The following is a 24,621-nucleotide window of genomic DNA, read 5'->3' on the forward strand; positions in this document are numbered from 1 at the left end:
CCACAAACCAACAAAGAAGTAATTAACTTTACTTTCATTAATATTTCATATAAGCAATTGGTAATTAAATTCAATCAAACGCTGTAGTAATAAACAGGAAACATAAAAAAATAATTAAAAGTTTTTAAATATAAGAAAACTCGAATTATTTAGAAAAGCTTCCATTAATTGCAATCAGATATTTTTTATAGACCTGTAGTACACAATGTAATCAAAAACAAATTCATTAATAAAAATATCAAAACAATCATTATAACTCCAAAACACCTTACTTGCAAAACTGAAATATTTAACAAGAAAAATAATAAATTGGATAATTAAAGCACATACCGAGGATCACAAAGGAATTTTTGGCTCTCATTTTCTTCTCTCTTACAGAGCCACTCCCTCATGGAGGGATGCACGAACATGACAGTACCATCCTGGCGAGTCACTAAGAAATGGCAGGTGGTAAGCACGTCCATACGTATCATGAATTCTTCCCAAGAAATGCCATTGCTCACACATTTAGCATTTAAAGTGTTAAAAAGCTCTTGCAGAGTCAGTGGATACAAAGACGCAAGGCAGATTTGAAGAATAGCGCTCACCTATAAGAAAGTTACAGTAAATACTTAAATATATATCAAAGGTAAATGTTAGCATGAACTGTTAGAATTCAATTCCAAATTTAAAATAATGTTAATCAACAATATTTATCTTTATGGTTTTATAAAGTAATAATTTTATGGTATGTTCAATCTAATCATCGTCATATAGATAATTTCTACTATAAGAGAGAGGCATATACTTCCATATGGAAAAATGCTCTACATGATATAAAAATCATATTTTATGTTATCTGAATTAATAAATATAATTCTTAAAAAAACTATGAAACTAATTTTTTATGCAGTTCTCCTATTCTATAAATCATAGATTTTAAAAAAATCTTGATACACTACTGAGCAAATAATTGAAGCTTTGAATATCCCTATTCTAGATTATCTTAAACCATTTTAATAATAACCTTGATATATATCATTTCATAGTACATCTTTGAAGTGGCTGTTAGTTGCCCTGAAATAATGAAAATCAAAGCTTCATAACTTTATCAAGAGGAAACTAAATATGGAAATAAATAATAAAGACAACAGAATTTTTAATTATAAAATAAATAGAATAGAATTTTTATACGTGAAATTGTTTTTTAATTTCCATAAAATCTTGTCCAATATTTTTAGCTATAACACATGATTAGAATAAAAAATTGAACCTCAAGAAATAATAAATTGTGCCAAATATAAATACTATGAAATAAAATATGATTACTTGAACAATAAAATGAATAAATTTAAGCAAAAGTATGGAAGATATGAATAATTAAAACTAATATGTAAAATTATTACATAAAACATTAATCCATTTCAAGAATGACAAAATGTAATTTTGAAAACTCTAAAATCCAAATTTCCATAGAAATGTGTCACATCTGTATTTTACTCCAGGTATTACATGTAAAAATAAGGTAGGTTAAAGTAATTAAAAAGTTATTTATATTTAAAAATATGAAGAAAGGAAGAAGAAAAGGAAAAAAAGAATAAACATATAATGTTAAGAAATAAAGTTTTTCTTACTCTTTCATAAGACTTAATCGTAGTGAACTTCAAATTAAAACTGAGGGTGTAGACTTCGCTTAGAGATACAGGAAGCACACGATAACTGCTGCTCTTAACGACCAAATGGCCTTTCTCAATGAGGTCTAATGTGAGACGAATGTAGAGAATGCATCCTTTGCTTAGATTGGCAAGATGACTGGCAAACCTTAAAAAAGTGGTTTAAAATGTTTTAAACGGCAACAACTTAAAATATTACAGAATATTAAAAACATATTTTCTTCATAATTGATTTGCATGTTTCACAATTATCTTGCTATTATCGTCTAGTTCATATCTTGTACTTCATTCAAACAAACAATTAATCATCTTTTAAAATTTTTTTTTATCCTGTCTAACTTTTTATGCTCTCTAATTACTTTTTGAAAGTTTTTGTCACATTGAAATAATTAAACTTGATAATATAAATAGTAATATATAGAATGATTCTATAATTTTACGAAAATCATCTGCAATTGATGCTACATTCAATTTAACTAAAATAAAAATAGTCAATGGAATGAATCAACTATAATATTTACAAACACATTATTATTATTTTATATGTTCAAAAATAATCACAATAATAATCAAATAGAAAAAATACTGCATCTTTTCCAATATTTCCTGTAAAATACTTCTATTTTATAATTACTCAAACAGATGTTTGCAAAATTTCATCTTATACTAATATATAGGAGATATTCTTAAAAGTATAATTTTATTTATCCAAATTTTGAAACATTAAATATTTTCTTTGATATGATACGGCAAAGCTCCTTACAGTTTTCAATTGCAATACAAATGACATCCTATCAAACAGTAATTGAGTCACTAAAAATACGATCTTGTTTCAAATTATTTTTAGAATTTGTAATCAAAATTTACTAAAAATCCCTTTTATAAAATTCCGTTAAAACACATCAAAAACATACTCTAATTTCCATTTTTTTTTTGTTTTGTTTATCATTTAATCGCGTTTAATTTTACTTATTATTATTATTTTTTTAATTTCAGGGTCATGACATTCATATTATTTTAATATTCTAAAATCTGACCTATTTGTAATGGCTCTTTTTTCAAAATTTCAGTTTAATTTGCTTTATATCCCACAAAATTTTATGTATTTTCAGCATGTACAAAAAAGTATTTGAATACTTAAAAAAAACAAGGTAAAAATAAAATTAATAAGAAACAATAAAAATAAAGAGTTTAAAAGGACAGTTTTAGGAACACACTGTAATGTAGGAAATATTTTTATTAAAAATATGATGATCATAATCAAATCATAAAAGCACAAGGCACCAACAAAAATATATAAAATGCCATTCTGATAATATATTTTAAATTTTTTTGAAAATGTTTATGAAATGCTTTTCTCATGGTATTTGACAAAGCTTAATTTTTGAAAATTAATTTCAGCATCTCTTATTTTTCTTATTTGATTTTGTCTAGCATAATATATTTATGAAAAAAATTATACTATATAATAGCTAGGTAAAAGCATATTTGAAATATTTATTAATTTTCATTTTTTTACTTATACAATTTTAAAATTCCACAATTTGTCATCATAAATATAGAAAATCTTGTAATATGCATTACCACCCAAGTTTATGAACATGGTACCTTTCATATGGAAATCAAAATTTGTTCAATAGGTGTTTAAAATCTGAAATAATTGTACTGTCACTGAGAATAAACTACTATGAAAAATTTTAGAATGCTATATCGGGAAAAAGTGAAAAAATTGATAACAAAATTCTATCTTAACAACCATAAAGCAAGTCGAGTTACATATATAAAAGTAAAAGAATAATGATAAAAGGAAACATACTTGGAGGTGGATGAGCCTTCCACTTTACTATTATTTACAGTGATGTTGGCACGTATAGAGGAACTTGTGTTAATTCTGTGCATAATATAAGTGCACAGATCTTTCTGAATATTTTCGCTGCTGGATCCCTTGTCCAGTGAAATATAATGAGAAGGTAATTTCTTTACAATTTCACCATAACTAGTTCTAATAGTTACAAAGAGCTGAAAAAAATTGAAATATTAAATACCAGAAAATTATTTACATTAAATGAAGACATTTGCTTTGGATCAATTATAAATAACTAAACAAATACAGCTTGAGTAAAAGTAATATAAGAATTAAATTAGTAAGTTTCATTCAAATTTAAATTTTAAAAAAAAGATATTTCTTTATTTAAACTTTTTATTCAAAATTACAAACTTTTACATATTTTAAGGTGTTGGAAGTTACAAGCAGACAAGAAATGCAGTTCACATATATTTTTAATTTTAAAAAATATTCAAAAGTTAAATCATCCGAATTTAAAGTTTAAAATTAATTTGTGTCAAAATATTAAGTTTATGGCCCATATATTTCATCATATTTTGATGCCTTTCTCTCAAATAGAAAAAATAATAATTACACATGAAACAAAAATAAATTATATGGAAATTAGTTTTCAAGTGTTCACGATTAGAAATGATAGCATAAAGCATGTAAAAAAGAAAATACTATTTTAAGACCAATTTTTTTTAACATATAAAGGTATAAATAAGATTTCTGTAACATATAAAAATTTACTTATGGAATCTTTAAAAAAAATCAGTCAAAAAAGCAAACATAATGTTTTGTGCGATCATTATGAGAAGCACAAGAAGAGTTGGTAAATAGACCCTTGCAAGGCAAAGAGAAGGTTCATCATCTTCAACCTTTCCTGGCAAGATGACTTTTGTACTTAAGTCTGAAAAAAACTTTAAATTTTACTTTAACATCTAAGTTGAATGTACATTGTCTTTATTAAATACAAATATGTTTCTTTCTCATTTCTTTATAACCTACAAGTAGAAGCTGAGAAATCACCGAAAAATCTCAAGTGACCGTCTAGAAAGTGATACACAGTACATTGCTATAATAATGAGTTCTCATGTGACTTTATAGTGCAGAGGCATATTAAATATAATAGTTAGAAAAATATCTGTGAAGTATATAGCTACATGAAAAATATTGTCTTTTAATAAGAAACGATTATACAATGAAAATATAAATTTTGTTGAATATATTGCGTCTCCAATGGCAGATACAGTGAGGGTTCATGACTGCTCCTTAAACAATATTTTGTAGGCTGGAAATGTTGCTCTAGAGTAGATCAGGCTATATGCATTTGTTTCATAAAAAATAACTGATGGGAACCAGTTAGATAAAAGATATAAATATCTTATTTTTATTATTACTCTTTTCTTTCTTTACAAAGGAAATTACTATTCGTATCAGTATCCTGAGACAACTACTTTTAACAATTATCTTTCTTACTAAGGTGTGAAACTGATGTGCGCATTTCCAGAATTCAATTGATTGTTAAAAGTAAATATCTCCTCCTTTGATCTTTCCTCTCACCCCTATTTTAGCAAAATAAACCCATCCTAATGCATGTGCAAAGGTGTGGAGGGTTTTAGAATCTGTTGGCAAACAATGAAAATACGAGCTCTAATTTTTCATTTAAAATAAGGTAATATGGCATAAAAAACTCAGTTTAGTCCCAAAACCTTATTAACAGCCAAATTGGTGCTTTTGATTGACTTCTGAACTCTTCCAGAAGATTTCCATGCTCAAGACTATATTTTTGAGCATGTTCCTCCTAAAATGCTAATCTGTATCAGTTCCTAATATTTCCCTGCCATAAGAAAATAAATATTGTTGAATCTCAGATGCATGTCGGCCATTCATTGTGAAATAAGTATAAAATTCTTATTTAGTATTATATATTTCAGCATAGAATTCTTTTTCCTCATAACTTCATAGTTCCAAGATTATTTGATATTTTTAATTGCTAATTGTTCAACATACCTTAAGCCATGGTGGAAAAGCTTCAAAGTGACGAATAAGAAATGAGGCAATACTGTCACCATAATCAGGGCGATGGTATTCAGCCTCATTCAGACCATCTATCACAAGGAGACAAGTGGTATTAGGAATTTTATTTTTGCTTCTTAAATTACTAAGAGGCTCCAAAATTCCTAAACGAAATGCTGCATTTACATCAGCTATACAAGAAGGCATACTCAATAGATCTTGCAGCCTGCGAAATAAAAAAAATAGCAGGATTTTACAATTCATATAAATAACGGTTTGAAAAATCATTAATCTCTCTTGAAAATTTCTTGTTTTATCATTTTCAAATTGTTGTTATTATTATTATAATTTCACCAAAATTATAAATTGCAATATTTAAAATTTATTTTTTTGTTAAATTAATACTTTTATACTTTTTTTTACTCCCTAACTATTACAAGTGAATAAAATTTTATAAGCCCTTGATTCATTCAAGGACTTAATTGCTATACTATGTATTAATTTAATAAAGATGTGATCATGCATTAATTCAATAAAAATATGGCAATAATTCAATAAAGAATACATTAAAAGTTAATTCTACTTTTTATTATGACATATTATTGTACACAAGTGCATATTCCTAATTAGAATGTTTTTTTTTTATTCTTAGGTTATTATTTTTAAAATGTAACTACAATTATTACCTTCAATCACCTTGATTAGTTGGTTGCCCCACCATATTAAAAATATTAATACAGTTTTGCAAGCCAAATCTAATGATTATCAACACAAAAGTAAGTTTTAATTTAAATTATAATTGCACAATAAAAAAAGAGCATTTGCAAATTCAAATTAATTCAAATAATATACAATTTTTTTTTTGTTGTTGTTGTTGTTGTTGCTGACTGACTAATACACAAGTCAACAACTCTAATTACAATTGAATAAAAGTATTTAAATCGTGCTGCAATTATGCTTTTTTTTTTTACCATTTTGTTTAAAATTATTTTAAATTTAATCTTTTAATAAGTAAAATACAGAAACCAACTCTGCTGATGGGCACCTTCAATTATTTTTGCTATTTCAATTTGTCATTACACTTACTGCTTAAAAACTACTTACAAAAAGATTAATAGTGAAGTGTAAAGAGTGCTTTGAATATTGTATAATTTAAAGTTCTTATAATGTTTAATTTGTCTTGTTTTTTACTGTTAAAAATATACTATATTAAAACATATAAATAACACAACTATTATACCTTTGATCCCTAGCAACCAGATCTCTATAAGCAGCTAATTGAGGAGCTCTGCACAAATGAGCAGCAATACTATGTACAAATTCTGGCACAAGACATGTGATATTATTGTCAGTTTGACAGAGGTGGTAAGCAACCACACGGTTGCCCAAGGAACGAGCACCACTATGATGTAAAGTGGAGATAGACTGATACAAGCCAGAATCACTGCTACTGGAATTGGACATGTTGTAGTCACTTCCATCTAGTGATTGTATATCTATGAATGGAGAAAGGATTCTATAACAATGATGTCTTTTGGAAGAAATGATCAATAAATAGAAAAATTCTGAATATTAAAAAAGTATTTAACAGAAGAGAATGAAACACATTTCATCAAAAAACTTATTCAATTATTTATTTAATATAGCACATAATTTTATATAAATTTCATGCAAATTTAGGTCTAATTAACCTCCCCCCATTAGACATAAGCAATCTCAGATTACTTTGTATTTCTTCTTGAAATCAGTGACAAAATCTCAAGAAAAATAAATTTTAAAATTATAAAACTTCAATTATTAGTCATAGACAGGAATTCACAATTTTGTATCCCACAAATCATTGTACCATAAGTTGCATGGGTCCTCCCCCTTTATTTTACAATATTTATTTTCATGTGCCTTGATATCTATTGTAATTGCTTGATACAAAATAAACTGAAATATGTTTTTAAAATTTAATATAAATGGTAGGACATGAATTTCCTTTAATATTTGCAAATGATTAACAAAATCAGTGCAGACATCATTTCCACTTTTTTTTAAAAAAAATTAATAACAATTTCTAAAACGTCTAATATTTGTATTGAGAATAATTTGCAATACATAAAGAAGATGACTCTGCGATTCTAATAAAATAATAAATAATAAATCAAAAAATATTGTTTTTTAGACATTTTATTATCTAGATTATGAAGAACATTACCAAGAAGATTTAAAAAAAGAAAGAAAGAACTTACCATGATAAATGGCATCTTCTTTCTTTACTCTAAAGGAACTATACTCAATCAGCTGTGAAACAATGGCAGTTTTGCCACTTCCAGGACCACCTGTTATCACAATTGCTCGCTTTCCTTTGGAATCTGTTATCAAATCCTAAACCAATAAAATAATTTTCATTAAAAATTACATTAAGGAAAGAATGATATTAGAACATTAAACAAAAACAAATCATTCAATAAGTTTGTGCTATTGTGAAAAATTTCATTTAGTTCAAAAATAGCCCAATAATTCATTTAGGTACTACCATTTATTTGAAAAAAAAATCATTTGATACAGTTAGTTAGTTATTTGATACATTATTTAGGAATCAATCATCACAGATAGTATTTGATCATATAAGCAAAAATAAGAATTTATTTAAACATAAGGTTAAAAGATAACAAAAAATATAACTATGTCCATGGGATATACAATGCTATATATTAATATGTTATTAAAAATGAGTAATTTTTTATTAACATTTATGTATGAAGAGTACATTTATACACAGAAAAGTATTACCAGAAACTTATTTTATGTGTACAATTTTTCTTGAATTGTGCAATATTTGATTAGATGAAATAAAAACAAATAATGAAAAGTGTTAACACTTCAGATCTATTATCATTAGTATCTTTAAAAATGACACCTAAATTGTTTATAATTGTTTCTTTAACATTATTTAGACCCTTAAAATAATTCTCAACAGAATTTTATTTCATCATCCAAGTATAAATTTCTATCCATCAATTTGTATATTATCATATATCTATTATATATTATCACTTTGAATATATCAATTTGTAAATTCCTTCATATATCCTTTTAAAAAATAATTACATAAAAAAAATTGAAAAGAGAGATTAAAATTCCAAGAAGAAAACTAAAATAAATATGACAAGATAAAAATTCTGAAAAGTAATAAACATTATACCTGTTCAATTTCTTTGAACAACCACTGTCTCCCAAGAAATAGAGGATCTGGTTCTGCTTGTGGAACCTCAAAGTAAAGAGGTTTTAAGGTTTTATTTAATAACTTAGCTGTGCTGCTTTTTCCTGAAAAAAAAGAAATTTGTTATAAGTAAAAAAAAAACTTGAAATTTTAACTATTTGAAGAAGTGCAATGAGTCAAATATGATTCTTATGTCATTCCTAATCATGCTAAACATCTATTTAAAAGTATTAAAAATAAAAAAAATTAAATAGAATCGGAAATAATTATTTTAAAAAAATGATGTTTTAATAAAGTTCAAATAGCATGTAAGAGAAAAATGGCATCTAAAAAGTTTGCTTACTTCCAAGAGCTGAAAAATTTAAGGCAGATTCATCACTTTTATGATGCATCTGACGACGATTTAAATTACGCTTGGCAAACTGTACAAAACTATCACTTGTCCCTAAAAATAAAATAAAAATCATAAGTCAGCTAAATAAAATAATTTAATATTTGATTTACATAATAAAAAAAGGAAATTCTAAGATTGGCTTGAATAAATTCCACAAAACAGACAAAGGAAATTAGAATTCAAATACACATTACTTGATATGAATAAATCAGTGAATGCAAACCATGCTATTGTGAATACGCAGACATGATATGGACTGATTTTCATTTAAACATAAATGTCATTAAAAATATTTTTATATTTTATATTTAATATATTTATTAAAAATTTCATTTTAGCCCGAGCCAAAAAATGACCTTATAAAATCTGCCTTACTTGCTGGGGCATGTCTCTGGAACTGCATTCCAATGGGACTACTACATGAACTATGTCCTGTACTGGTACTCATAAGTGACATGACACTGTCAGAACTCTGATCTCGACTGTTAGTTCTCAAACCACCAGAACAAGAGAGAGGATCAATATCTGAAGAATCTGAAACTACAGTTGCATTAAAACTAAATTCATAAATGCAAATGATTTAAAACAAAGAACTAAATTCAACATTCATAGAATTAGATGTAAATAATTATTGATTCCATGAGTTACAAAAGCAAAAAAATCAGCAATATCTACATGAGTTCGAAGAAGATTTAGAAATAAAATTATCAGATAATGTGTAGTACTTAAAATAATCTTGTAAAATTGATAAAATTGGTTGCTGTTATTTGGTAATTAAAAAGCTTAAGTTATACATCATTTTAATAAAAATAATGGTAATCATTTATGAGAGAAATTATAGTGTGAAGTTGTTAAATAATATTTTATCATTTTATAACCAACACAGCTATTTAAAAAGAGACAACGAAAAACAATGAACAATGAATAATAATTTTGTATAATGATTACCAATACAAATTTCTACATTATTGAATTTCTTTGATTATGATACTTTGGCATTAATAGTTTCATAATATCCTAATTCTTATATTACATAAACATTTTCATTTTCATTCATCTGCATTGAATTAAATCAAAAGTGTTCAGTGAAAAAATTTACAATAAAAACTGCCTTTTACAGAATTACAGTATTGAAAGATTATGTCACTCATGACATTTTAAAAAGTGATTCCATTGAATTTCATTTTTAATTAAAAGTTTCCATAACAATAATTAATTACATATTCATTACAAAAAATAAAGTTATGATATTTGAAATAATAGGGAGAAAATACTATTTAGATGAATCACCTGTTAGTGTAGACAAAGGACTGGTATTAGTTGTATTGGCTTCACTACTAGTCAGTGAAGATATACTAGCATATGATTCCTCCAAATTATGGCTGCCCATGCTTGGTTTTTGTCCAGAGAGAGGCATGCGGTCACCAAGCAACAGCCCAAGACGTGTGTACAAATCATGGTCTCTACTAGATATTTTGGAATTGGTATGCAACTCATCATCTAAAAATACATTAATAAATACGTTTATACAAAAATTTTAATAAAAAAATATAAAAATTAGAAACTGTTTTGCAACATTTTTTTTTAAATGAAAAGTACAGATTAAATTTAAATCATTTTTATAATATCTTTAATTGCAAATTTTTATAATATTTCAAACCCTAGACATAATCTGCTTAAAAACACAGATTTGTCTTAGATATCTTTAAAAAATCAATTAGGCATGAGCAATATTTTCAAAAAAATTTTATTATTAATTTGCCATAAAAATATTTATGCTCAATGAAGTATTAAAAAATTAAACAATTAAGAAAAGAATTGCAGAAATACTGAGAAACATAGCTTTTTTATAGTCAAAGCTTTTAATTGGTACTAGTAAGTAAAAGTACATTTATGATAGTAGTACATTTATTGTAGATATTGTAATTGTGTGTGTGTAAAGCATTCTTTAAAGATGTAGGCAGAGAGGTCTTTAACAATTTTTATTTATTAACACAAATTCTTTTTAAAAGCCATGATGAGTGTGGTGCGGCATACTGATTAGAAAGGCAGAAAAGAAAAAAAAGAAAAAGAAAAAAGGGCAACCATTTGGATTTCATATAGTTTCAGAAAAGAATTTTTCAGTTCAGCATTTTGATTCTGCTATAAAATTAATAGCCTCCCTATTCAGAAATTAAGATATATATATTATATATATACTTTTAGTGATTATTAAAAAAATTCCTATGCTAAGAAAGGAGTTATGGATAAACCAATTATGCTGATTACAAGATAAGGATAAAGCAAAGCATATATAAAACACTGTGTATTTGTGCAATACATATGTAAATAATTATGGAAGAGGTTAACAACAAAAGTATACCTGATAGGGCAGCTTGATTGTCAGAAAGCAGAGGATTAGGCCATTTCATCTGCCTGTGGTTCCTGGAAGCTCTAGATATTCTGGGGCTATAACCAGATACTGTTCTTTCAGGCACAGGAGGTTTGACTGTAAATGAATATTTGTGACAATTATTATTTATTTACACAGACATAAAAGTCATGTCCTACAACGCATTACTAAAAAAATTACAAATTACAGTAAATTAAAGATTAAGCTAAGAAATGGTTGATATAGGAGGATAATAAATTTTATGCATAATTTTCTGTCAATTTTGCTTACAATTTCAAGTACGTTAGTGCAGTAAAAAACATACAGGTTTCAAATCACAATAAGATTTATGATACATTTGATAATTTTTTGCTATATATTATGATGTATTTTACAATTTAAGCAGATAAAGAAAAGCATTGGAAATTAATGGTAAATTACAAAGAGAATTTTAAATAAAACTGCAAAAATTAGTGAGTTCTGAAAAAATAAACATTTAAAATGAAAAAGATGCTTCCCTTTGAGCATATTTAGAAAAAATTTCAATAAAAACATTAAATAAACTTTTTATGATACTATTGATTTCGAATGAGCATATTTCTTTCTCATTCAACTTCCTTTTTCTTTAAGTGGGGGGATTAATAATCAAGCAAAAATTACACTAAATCAGGGAATTTACAACTTGAAAATCAGATTCTGACTAGCATATTATACGGTCTTAGTAGCATAGTTCATGCTAGCATAGTATACTATAATATTAGCATATTGTATGTTCACTGACAGTGGAAGATAAAATGTATCTGCTTTTCAAAATTATACAATAAGCTCTTAAAATTCAGCCACAAAAAATTATTTATCATTAACACAAAGTATTAATAAACAAAAGCTACAAGTTAGCATAATGTAGTAATCAACAAAAGAGAAATACATTTTCATGAACTAAACAAATTTAAAAAGGTACAATTTGATTTTAACATTGACCAAAAAGCGCCAAGAAAAAATTTCACCAAATTATAAAAATATACTTGCATTATTATTTATTATGAAAAATTTTGAGAGTGCGGATCACATGCTATATAGTCTGACGATTAAAATCGCCAAATTGGCGATATTTTTCTTGGCGCTTTTTGGTAGCCGTTATAACTGACAAGTACCTGAAGGAAGGGGAATAGAATAATGTTGAAAACTACCTTATATTTAAACAATATGTTTATATAAATATATAGAGAGATAGATAACAGGAATGGCCAAATAGGAACTAAACCACATAAATAAAATGAAATTGGAAAATGACTTTTGAAGAAGAATTTAAGTTTTGTTTCAAAGAATATTACCTTTAGGAGGAAGATTTGCCCCTGGCAGGGGTCTCTCAGGGGATACTCTCTCCCTGGTCTGCATATAGGCTGTGAAATGTCCATTGGTTTTCAGACGAGGCCTTGGAATGCCATTGTCTTGGGTGAGGCGATGCTGTGACTGAGCTTGGGCTGCTCAAATTGAATTTCGTAATTAATATTAACTAATTAATTTGTAACTTTTAAATAAATAAATGAAGAAGAATATCATAAAATAATTATTTTAAATGATAATTAAATTTCATTATGATTAAAATAAATGCTGAAGAGTTTAAGAATAGAAGTGCATTGAATACAGTGCATAATTTTACTTATTTCTGTTTTCACTTTTGGAAATCATAATTAGTAATGTGTTAAAAAATGTTACAAAATAATGTATACAACTTATAACACTGTAGACAATAAAAAAAAAAAAATCTTTTAGAAGTAAATAAAGATAATTTTTTCAGAAAAATAATTTTTTATCATTTTACATTATAAATATCATAAAATAATTTTATTAGAAAGCAAAAAGACTTTAAAAAGACCAAAACATTCATGAAAATATAAAGATATATATTCCAACATAAATTTTCTTCAAAATGAAATTCTAATAATAATTTCTTTTTCAAATAAAATAACATGAAAATCCAATGAATAAAATATATATGAAGATGAAATAATTTATATAAAAATCTCAAAAACAGTTTAAAATAAAATATTAATATAAATTTGATTTTCGTTAAATATTACATTGAGACTACTATGTGAATGGCATTTATACAGTAATTTTTATCTTTGAAAAATATCTCTCTCAGAATATAGAAAAATGTGGCTTTTCATAATATCTGTATTTTAAAAATATATATCGATACCAGTTATACTGATTTCAAAACAATTTTATTTAAAATAATTTAGAATATCTTAATTAATACATTATAATGACAATCTAAGGCATACAGAGGCATAGTGACCTGAGTAGAGAGAGACTGACAAGGAGTTTGTAGATGGCCTAGATTCCTGTCTTAAAGAAACCATAGAAATGAAACTTTGATGTGCATATGTCACTTTTTAAAGAAAAATAAGATGAAAAGGGGGAAAAAAATTCCATGCTCTGCACACAGTTTACAATTGCAAAACCACTGATGGTGACTAGGGAAGAAAAAAAATAACATACCCCAAGAGCCACTTATCTTTGCTACGCCTCTAAAAGCACGATAAAACTCGAGAGCACACAATTTGCTAAACTGGAGATTTTATGTTTCTTTCTCATATAGTATGATGACCACCGATAATAATCTGCGAAATTATTAAATTCCACGAACATGTGGCAAAGCTTATTATGTTTCCGAATCTTATTTAAGCACAAAATAAAGATATATTGCGTCGTTTTTTTATATTTATTGCATTGTATTTAATGATAAAAATATAGCATACCATGGTAAACACATAATGGGCAATGGTCTGAATTGATGCACATGTAACACAGTTCATGACCACATGTATCAATGAGTTTTCTATGCTTCCCTTTGTCAAAAGGAGTGCAACAGGTGGGGCATAAAGTACCTACGTTTTCCAGCATCATTTTCTTTACAGTATTTATATCTAAAAATAAAAGTCTATGTGAGCAATTTCATAAAGCATATCACTATAATAAACAAAAAATAATTATAATAAAGATGATTCGAACCTCCAGTCCGAAACATATTTCAGATTCGATTCGTTTACCTTTATTTTATTTTAAAAATTTATTCTTACTTATGCAATTGAGGTAACATGCTTGTAAAACATGCACAATATTGTGCAACGCGCGTGAGTATGTATCCAGCAACGATGTCTTTATCCAGCGAAATTAACAATGGATTCCAAAATTACATAGAGGCGGTGCACTTAATATACCATTAACATGAATTAACCCTAATGAACCCACGGATGCCCTTCTTTATACATATATTAAGAGAAAAATAAGGTCAAAATTAAAAATGATGACCTATAATGTTCCCGATTGAATATTAAGAACGAAGTACACGGTCACATTTAAATACACTTAATATATACAGTGAGCCACAAAATTGAGTATACACCTCTAAAACTTTTAGACTTCTTCCAATTACAAATTAAATATTGATTTAAATTAGATAATTTTTTTTTATTCTAGATACTTTAACCTCTGCTTTACCATCCTATAATAACACAATTCTATAATTAACTTATTTATTACGAAAAAAGTTAAGCGATTCGAAGAAAAGATAGAAAACCATGCCACAAAATTGAGTATACACTTCTTATATTTGTAAATTTTGCCACCACTTTTTTTAGTTTCAAATTTTTTTTAAAGAGTTTCAGGAGTAGCTGCTGCTTATAACACGTGCTATTGCACTTCAACGCTTTTAAATAGTATTTTTTTTTTCTCATTAAAAATCGTAAAATGAGCTCTCGTAGAGAAACTACTGAATCTGAACGTTTATTGATTGTAAAATGGTCGAAAGAGGGCAAATCTCTTCGAGAAATCGCTTCGTTGATTGGTGTAACTCATGGTTGTGTCCAAAAAATACTACAGAAGTATAAAAAAAAACTGGATCTGTGGCCAATATTCCTGGAAGAGCATGTAAAGAAATACTACAGAAGTTCTCAAGAAGGCTCTGAGAGAAGAATGGGCTAAAATTTCTGTTGAAACCACTAAAACACTAGTAGAATCTATGCCCAGAAGATTACAAGCTGTAATTCAAGCAAAAGGTTATGCAACAAAATATTAATTTGTACGTTAAAAAGAAATTAATAAAGGTGTATACTTATTTTTGTGTTGTTTTTCCTCTCGTCTCAGATCTTTTTTTTTTTTTTTTTGGTAAAAAATAAATAAACGTAACAATTTTATTAGTATAGTACGGTTAGACTAAAGTATATAAGGTAAAAATTTCAATCATCTTAAAGCAATATTTAATTTGTAATTGCAAAAAGTCTCTAAGTTTCTAAGGTGTATACTCAATTTTGTGGCCCACTGTATCTGCAATTTTGTGCAGTAAAAAAATTAATGAAAAATGAAATAAGGATGTTTCTACTAGGTAGTTATTTCTGCAGTTTTGTTTGATTTACAATAACTATATAGATCATTCCATGCCAATTCGCTATCCAAATGGAAGAAAATTTTATTTTGTTTGATACAATTACAAGAGATTCCTTTAGAAATGCATTTCAAAACTCACATAAATAAATTAATAAACATTTTCATTTTTCCCCCATGAAAAATTCACAGTCGAAATCAAAATAGAATATACTAGTTCATCAATATTCATAGCTGGTAATACTTTGCATATATAATAGACTGCCAACTTCGGCGATATTAGGTTAACTTTCTTATCAACATGGCCAAATACAGTCAATATTACATGCCAGTAAAAAATTTAATTAATTAGTTAACAGCAAAGGAAATTAAGGATACAAGACATGATAAATAATTCTGGATAGTGTGTCACCAAAAAGAATACTAATTTTCTTAATTACTTATTCAAAAATAAGTAAAAATGTTAATAATTACTGTTTACGGTAAGATGCTAATTAATTCACACTTACTCAGTGTAATATCAATGAATCTATAATTAATCACATCATTTTAGAAAACCAATAGCAACGAATAAAAAATGATTTTAAACAGCAAACGATAAATAAATAGGTTAAAGCAACACAGTAAAAGGACCGTTGTAAAAAGACATCAAAGTGAATAGAACAAATAAATGCATCCTGTCTGTACTTGAAAAACATTCCTTTTCTCAGAAATAGAAATAAATTAATTCGCGTTATTGACAGCTACTGCCAAATCAAAACCCACGCAAAGAATACTAGACTAGATTTGGCGTCATTATCTTACAAATGTGCCAAGCTTATTTACTAAAGAAAGGAAATTTTAAAAATGTTTCCGTGACTATTACAGGGCTAGGAAAAATCCTATAATTAAAAGTAACATAAAATTAAAAGACTGCCACAAGCATCATAAAATATCAGAATTTCTTAATCAAAAATATTCTATCAACTTCTCTATTATTAACTTAAGTTCCGCCCTTCATGCGATACTGGAACGATTAAAAGAATTTTCTGGGAATAATATTTAACCAAGATTGCATAGAACGACGAATATAGTTGCTAGGCAACCGAGAGATAATTACTATCCGTTCTCTCGAGAATTAATATGTTTTTAGAATGCTACAGGGCAATAGCCAAGGGTCAGACTTTACATAAGAGAATACGACAAGCAAGGACCATCAAAAAAAAAAAAGACCATGAACTCTCGTCTGTCCATACCTAAAAGGGACAAAAGTAGCTAATAATGACAGGTTTGGAACGACATAATCTGGGTCAGTTTGTTACGATTTTAACGAGGAAGAATTGTCATTACGAAATTAGCCGTCTGAATATATATTTCCACCCTTGAAACGCTCGTAAAATTAACTACGTAAAAGTAACACATTCGTGCACCTGTTCGGAGAGGATGACTAATCCTACTATTTCAAAATAGTCAGTAAAAGAAAAAGAGAAAAAAAGAATGCGAGTAGCAGACGATTCGTCTGGGCAAATTCGGAAGACGAAATCGTTTTAAGTGTTCTTGTAAAATTAAATGGCTCGTATCAACAGGAAATGCAGATGGTTAAATATTAGCTTTGAGTGAAACAGGGATGCCAGAGTTAGTTTTTGATATAGTTAACGCTATTAAAAATAATGGAAATAAAATTCTGAATAACATAGCTTTGTCCGCAAGAGTGAGATTCTTTCTCAAAATGACAGGATAAGAAATATTTAATGGGAAATTAAAAAGACGATTAATGGGTAAGAGGCATTTAATTTTGAAATTAGGTTACACGGCAATCAAAAAGATGTAAAAAAAAGGGAATTAAATCTTTACATTAATTTTTCAAAACAATTACAATATTCAATTATAAATTTTTAAAAAGAATTTTAAGTATTTTCAATTACATTTCTAAAAAATAAAAGTATTATTTTTCCAAATAAATTAAATAAAAATATGACTTTGCATTTACTTCACTGAATAATCAGAAGCAAAGTGAAACAAATAAATTTATGTAATGATATATCTAAATCTAAATTAAATCCCAGATAATTTCCCAAATTTTTATCTTAATTTGACCCATATTAACTTAATTCTAAACTGTTCTCTTTTGTCCTGATCCAATTCCATCTTTTTTATTTAATTAAATGCTACACAAGTTTTGTAAAACTGCTTTAATCCTCACTTTCATAAGCTCTAAGTGAAGGGATAAAAATCTGTCAAGCTAAGCGAATTTTTTTAAGAGATATCAAAATTTTCCTTACCTAAATTGATACATGTAAAGAAATACCTATCAGAATCTCATAACATAAAATTATCAGGGAAATATTTCTGTCTCTTTTTCGCTCTTCTGCTCTTGTATCGCTTGTGAACGGACGTCAGTTTCGTCAGCGCTTCTTGTGCGTAAAATATGCCACCCGGGATGGAATAAAAATGAAGTTTTAAAATTTCAAAAGTGTCCTATCTCTTTTCGGCCACGAAACTGCTTAAAAATATGTGTGTGTTTACATTATATGTATGAGGGAATTTTTTCAGAAAATTATAAGTAAAGAAAAAAAAAGTTCGTTTTGACTCAAAAAATATATTAATTCAACATAAGCGAAGTCGGGGAGAAGGGATTTAGAACAGCATATACCTACATTAGGATGCGATTCTTTGCACAATTTGAAATAAATTCTTAAAATGAGAAAAAAAAATTCTTTAAACAATAGCATACTAATTTAATTCCTTTATCAAAAAATTAAAAGGAAATTCAGTAACTTAGTCTAAAAAGAATATGGTATTTGTAACTTAGTTTTGTAATATTATTCTGAATGTCTCATTATTCATAATATTATTTACTCTTAATAAGTATTGATATTATTAATAAATAATTCCATACGAATAAGAATGAATTAAACAATTCAAACAAAACAATTACAAATCTTTTCGATACGAATGGTAAAAGCCACATATGACTGAGATAGAGTCAATTCACATGATGTCAGAGTCACATGACAAATATTATCTTAAGAAGCGTTTATATTTAGCTAACATTGGCAAGATAGTAAGATTGCACATGCGCAGAATAAGAAGAATACAGAATAAAGGAATTTATTCTGTATTGTCTCACCACTATATCTGCACATGTGAACCTAACGTGACAAAACTGGTTTAATGGAAAACGCTTAAACTGCACTATGACGTCACGTCCCTCCCGTTTCAGAACGTGTAAATGATTTCAATATTCAATAGGTGCAAAGCACTTGATGCAAATCAAGCGAGTTTGAATTATCTCCATTATACGTTAACATAAATGTCAAAATCAATCAAACGTACATCAGAAGATAGTTTGAATTTAAGGTGTGCGTACACACTTGAAAATTCGAAAATCGTTCAAAGTATCGAATATTTTTTTTATTATTATTATTGTTTCAAAATGTTCTCTGATCCTTTAGCTTTCAAACGATACCAAGATGTTGTCAATATTCGGAAAATTTATCGAGTTACGATTATTTTTATTGAGATACTTTCACTAAAAACTCTAGTTCCGGTTTTTTTAAACTGATTTTATGAAGAATGATATTTTTCCACAATGTTGCTTCATTCAAACAATCATAACTTAACAAGAAATGAACCAAATACGATTATTTATATATCAAAATAATTTGTATGAAACAATGGACGTTTTGTGCCTCCATCAAAGTTATATTTATAGAAATAAATTTTTAATAGCTATTTAAAAGTTAAAATTACAGAAAAAATCTCGCTTTTTCTATTCATCGTTGATGAAAAAATTGTTAAAAAAAATTATATATTTTTATAACTTGATGGAGGCAGAAAACAGGAAGACTAATATTAGACATAATTTCCAACTAGAATTCTATGTCTGTACAAATTAGAATTTAAGATATCATGTTTAAAAAAATATGCTAATTAGCTCATTAAATATTAATTAATTAATAATTTGTGTAATATGGCTTTTTCTCACTGAAATGAGTTTAAACATATATTAATGAGTTACTGTGAAAAAACTGAATTTTTAAAGTTAAAATTTCAAAAAAAAATCTTCTAGTGTGTAAGTACACCTTAAAATGAAACAATTTAGAAATTTCGACTCAGCAGGCAAAAAAAAATAGTATAAAAACGAAAAAAAAATTTAAAAATCATCCGTTTCTTTTGGAAATACAGGGGGAAAAAATAGAATTACTTACAAAAGGAGGGAAAAAAATGAAAAGAAAAAAATTCAACGAGTTACTACATGATTTTTTTTCTGTGATTCAAATACTTAGAATCGACACATCATCTATTTCAGGAACTTCTGTGTTTACGTTTGAGACGTTCTGAAAATGAAATGCACTTTCCTCTCTCTTATCAAAAGCTGAAGACAGCAAAATGCAAACATCAGGTACAGCTGTTGCAGAACATGAATGGGAGAAAAAAAAAGTTCATTCATAAAATCGTAACCCCTTTGATAAGAAAATGGCAACAGAGATACCGTGGGACCGACAGAACTGATTAAATTCCAGAAAAGCAATGAGATAATGCAGAACAAGGCCGGAGAGTCTAAGTGTGGTAAAGCTTCACGTTTATGCAACAATGACTTCGATAAAGTGCAATTGGAAGATGGTTTTCATTTACACGCGTAAGATAATTCATTATAACAAATTTGTATGTCTTATAACTGTAAACGAGCAATTCTCGTGTATATATATATATATATATATATATATATATATATATATATAGTTTATTTCGTGTATCTCGGAAACGGCTCTAACGATTTGCATCAAATTTTATATTTAAATAAGGTTTAGACAGATTTTTAATTAAAAATTAATTGAATTTTTAGCACTTTTTTTAATTCTGATTATATTATGGCGCGAGATATTTTTACACTACTTTAATTTTTTTTAAAGAGAGATGGGGTTTGTCAATATCAGTTTTATAACCATAAAATGTTTTCTCCGGTCTATTTAAATTTTAAGAAATATTTTTTAAATACGTTTTACAATATTACTTATTATTATTTTAGAAACAATGTCGATAATGTCAGTAAAACATGTCGGTATATACATGCACTTAGGGATAACATTAATTTTTCTTTCTTTTAATAATAATATCGTTGCTATAATTTTAGGTATCCGATTAGGTTCGGAAAGGATTTTTCAAAAAAAAAAATCAATGTTTATATGATGTTTTTTATTAATATAGAGATAAAATGACGAATAAATGTGAAATTATTTAAACATATATGTAGCTTTTGAAGAAAAAGCATATTCTGGTGCAAATTTTAGAATTTAATAACAAAAACTAAGATTGTTCTAGAGAAAAAAAAATTGCTTAAGTTTTTCATTTTTCTTTGTAACATGCAATGTAATATGTAACATGTAATGCTGCACATGTAATTACACATGTATATGTGTAATGCTACACATGCGTAACATATCTTAGAGTGTAACTATTATCTAAGAATTATATTCAAAAATGAAATTTTTGTGCGTAATATATGAAATTATCTATGAAATTTTGGAATTTTTTCAACACTAAACAACCATAAGCCCACTCCTAGACCATTCAACATCAAATCCATAGTTTATTACATTCTGCATAACATAACGAGTACTAATTATAAATTTCATTAAGATAGCTTGATTATCTTTTTAGATATGACGATCCTCATACAGTAGAATTATGAAAAAGCTCATTCTTAAGCTCATTCATGGTATTTAAATTTTTTATATGCTTATAAATAGGTATCACTTACATGTCAATGGTTTGCTGTAATTTGGCTTCTAATTGACATAGACATAAAATAAAGATATCATGGGAAACAGATATGTACCTATTTTTTGCAACTGCGGAGAATAAATAAATAAAATCGCGAATTTTCATCCAAATTCATCTTTTTAACTTAGTCAGATACATTAAGCGCAAATTGGTAAATCAGACGAATCAATCCGAAATATATTCATGCAATGACTTTTCGGACTAGAGTTCAAATCTCTCTCTCTCTCTCTCTATTTTTTTTCCCAACCGGTTTATAAGCAAGTCCCATTATTAGAATTCGATTTTTTTATATTTTATTTCAATCCATAACTTAAAAGACCATTTTCAGGTTGCATTATCTAATCTCGACAACGAACTCAAAAAGAAAAAAAGAAAATGTTACACGCAGCGAGAAGACATTGCTAAAGAAAAAATATTTTTAACCAGTTAACGTCATTAGTCATAATAGTTTCCCAATGTTGTCTTTCAGCCGAATCTCACATTTTCCAAGGCATCTCGTTAGAATTCAGTGCGCACAGCGAGGGGCGGGCATACCTGTTGCGTGCCGTCCGATACCCATCGCTGATTCATCGTATCGCTTCATTCATCGAAATATCACAACCAGAGATTTTTGTCGGGTATCCAAGCAGCGTGACTGATCCACCTACGTCGAGGGTCAGTCACGGCGCACTCCTGGAGAGCGCACACTGACCCCGATCCGAACGCAGATCACGCAAGAACAACACCCCCAGCATTTTTACAAGTAATTAGTGGAGCAGAAATCGGTTATTTGCCGATTTTAGAGAAAGGCGGTCCGTCTCCAGAGGGTCAAAAGTTTGATTTATTCCTTTTTTCCAATTGATGATCCTGTTTTGGTGAAGATCGATAGTACAAAAACATAGTGGCGGTTAGAGATTGCTACGTGTCTCAATGAAATGCACTGTGATATATTAAGATTAATATAATAGAAATTGTTGGTATTAATTACCTCAGATATATAATTAGAAGGATATTTACAAGCAATGTATTATGTTTCTAAAATTATAATATGTTGATCATTTAACTCTTCCTACACCAGCTAGATATAAAATATGACCATATTATCTGCTTCGTTAGTGTCATATATTTTATAAAAATTCTCGTATTCGAAATATACAAAGAGAAAGTATTATAACTGTCAAAAAAAAATTGATACTGGAGATTTTGAAGTATCTCCACGTTCCAGAACTCTCTGAGTACAAAAAAACATAATTTTGGAATTGTCTGTCTGTGAACACTCATAAATACTTCGAGTCAGGTGAAAGAAATTTGGTATATGGCTTTTACATCAAATTTGTAAATTTTTTTCATATTTTGAAGAGAAATTTATTCACAGAAAGCATGTCTATCCGGTTGTCCAGAAAAAGTGAACAGATAACGACAAAACATAAAAGCGACACACATATAAAATTTGGTGCACAAATTAAGCTTATAAAATGTAGATTAATTTTAAATTTGGAACCATATCCATCAAACGATTGACAGCCTGCCCATCTGTACTCTTACAAGCACATAAAAGAGATAATTCAAAAACGTAATAAACAGAGGTAAATAAAGTTTTTTCGCAATTTTAACATCTAAAGCACAGATCCTATCGAATTTTGAACTATATCTCCCAAAGTATAAACACATCCTGACGCATGCGTACATCCGCGGAAGGTTTTAGAATCGGAGATTGGTCAATATTCAGCAGTCTGTTACATGCCAAAACTTCTTATAATATTTATCTTCAAAAAATTCTTTTATAGTAGGGAACTTTTAATCCACGAAAATGAATTTTATACTGATTAAATTTATCATTATTTTATTATTATATAAGCGAAACAGTTGTAAGACTACTTTATTCCTTCAACAATGTGCAAAGCATCGAATGGCCAAATCTCAGTTTTCTTGCAGTTAAATCTCATTAACAATCAACATCACTGAAATTTTTTTATTCTTATAAGATTGCTATATTTAAAACATGTAAATTCGAGTAAATAGGTTTAAAAAAAAATTAACATTTATTAGCAGAATTTTACTCAAAGTAATTAGAAAATTTTGGACTTTAAACCACAATAACCACTACATGATTTCAAAACGTTTTGTAACCATCTACATACTTTAATTCGCTTCGATTCAACCCCACGAGCCTTTTCTAAAAAGTTAGAAGTTACCACAACTATTCCACATTTCCTACAAAATAATTGTAAATCCGAAATTTATGTGAATCCCCACACCGGAAGCATAAAATGCAAATTTTACAAAACCCCTCACAAAAGATAAGATAAACCAATCACAATTAATCCCAAAACCACTTCCGTCTTTGATTTGAGGAACACTTCCAAATTCCGCCGTTCAGTCACTTGAATACAAAGAACAAAAGGAAGACAATGCAATTGATAAATGCACAATTTAACAAACCGAATTGATTTATTTCTCAAAATGAATATTTACATAAATTAATGAATACAAAGAATGCCTGGATAATCTTTAGTTGAATCTCTAAAAGATTTGAAATATATATGATGCTCTGTATTGTATACAGTAAACCCTTGACGAGAAAGGATTTGCAAAACGCGATTTTGCACACATCTTGTTTCTAGTTAATTTTAAATAAATTAATTTCATTCATACAAAGAAAGAACCCTGCAGTATTCACAGAAGCTGACAACAATCTGGAAGGATTTGCATCAATTGAAAATGAATTCAAATCAAGCAAACTGCAAAGCAGGATTTTCATTTATAAAGGAAGGAAAAGGTAAAGATTTAATCCAAAAATGATGAATAAAAAATTGGATGATTTTGTAATATCAGCAATAGTAAAAGAAGCATCAAGCATTAGAAGAAGATAAAGTATCTTTTAACTAAAACGAATTTAAAAGGATAAAAATAACATAGCTTGTGTTAAGTTTAGAAATTGTTTACACAATTTTAATTACTTTCATAAGATATGATATTCATACTATAAACAGTTTCCAAAAAATCAGA

General features: G+C 27.6%; 1 protein-coding gene across 2 annotated transcripts in view; it reads right to left on the bottom strand.

Moving 5' to 3' along the window:
- The window catches only part of LOC129972132 (protein TANC2-like), a 133,962-nt gene that overhangs the window by 15,245 nt on the left and 94,096 nt on the right, over window positions 1-24,621 (bottom strand). The window contains exons 3-15 of one of the 2 annotated variants that reach the window (XM_056086140.1): window positions 14,244-14,411; window positions 12,810-12,959; window positions 11,467-11,592; window positions 10,395-10,604; window positions 9,480-9,644; window positions 9,054-9,155; window positions 8,693-8,814; window positions 7,737-7,872; window positions 6,740-6,995; window positions 5,494-5,725; window positions 3,469-3,671; window positions 1,614-1,800; window positions 331-587 (exon numbers count right to left, since the gene is read on the bottom strand). In XM_056086140.1, coding sequence (XP_055942115.1) covers window positions 331-587; window positions 1,614-1,800; window positions 3,469-3,671; window positions 5,494-5,725; window positions 6,740-6,995; window positions 7,737-7,872; window positions 8,693-8,814; window positions 9,054-9,155; window positions 9,480-9,644; window positions 10,395-10,604; window positions 11,467-11,592; window positions 12,810-12,959; window positions 14,244-14,411 — 2,314 coding nt within the window. The remainder of the gene's footprint in view (window positions 1-330; window positions 588-1,613; window positions 1,801-3,468; window positions 3,672-5,493; window positions 5,726-6,739; window positions 6,996-7,736; window positions 7,873-8,692; window positions 8,815-9,053; window positions 9,156-9,479; window positions 9,645-10,394; window positions 10,605-11,466; window positions 11,593-12,809; window positions 12,960-14,243; window positions 14,412-24,621) is intronic. The other variant, XM_056086141.1, reaches the window with a different exon arrangement.

The sequence above is a fragment of the Argiope bruennichi genome, chromosome 6, assembly GCF_947563725.1.
Source record: "Argiope bruennichi chromosome 6, qqArgBrue1.1, whole genome shotgun sequence".
In the NCBI taxonomy this organism is placed as follows: domain Eukaryota; kingdom Metazoa; phylum Arthropoda; class Arachnida; order Araneae; family Araneidae; genus Argiope; species Argiope bruennichi.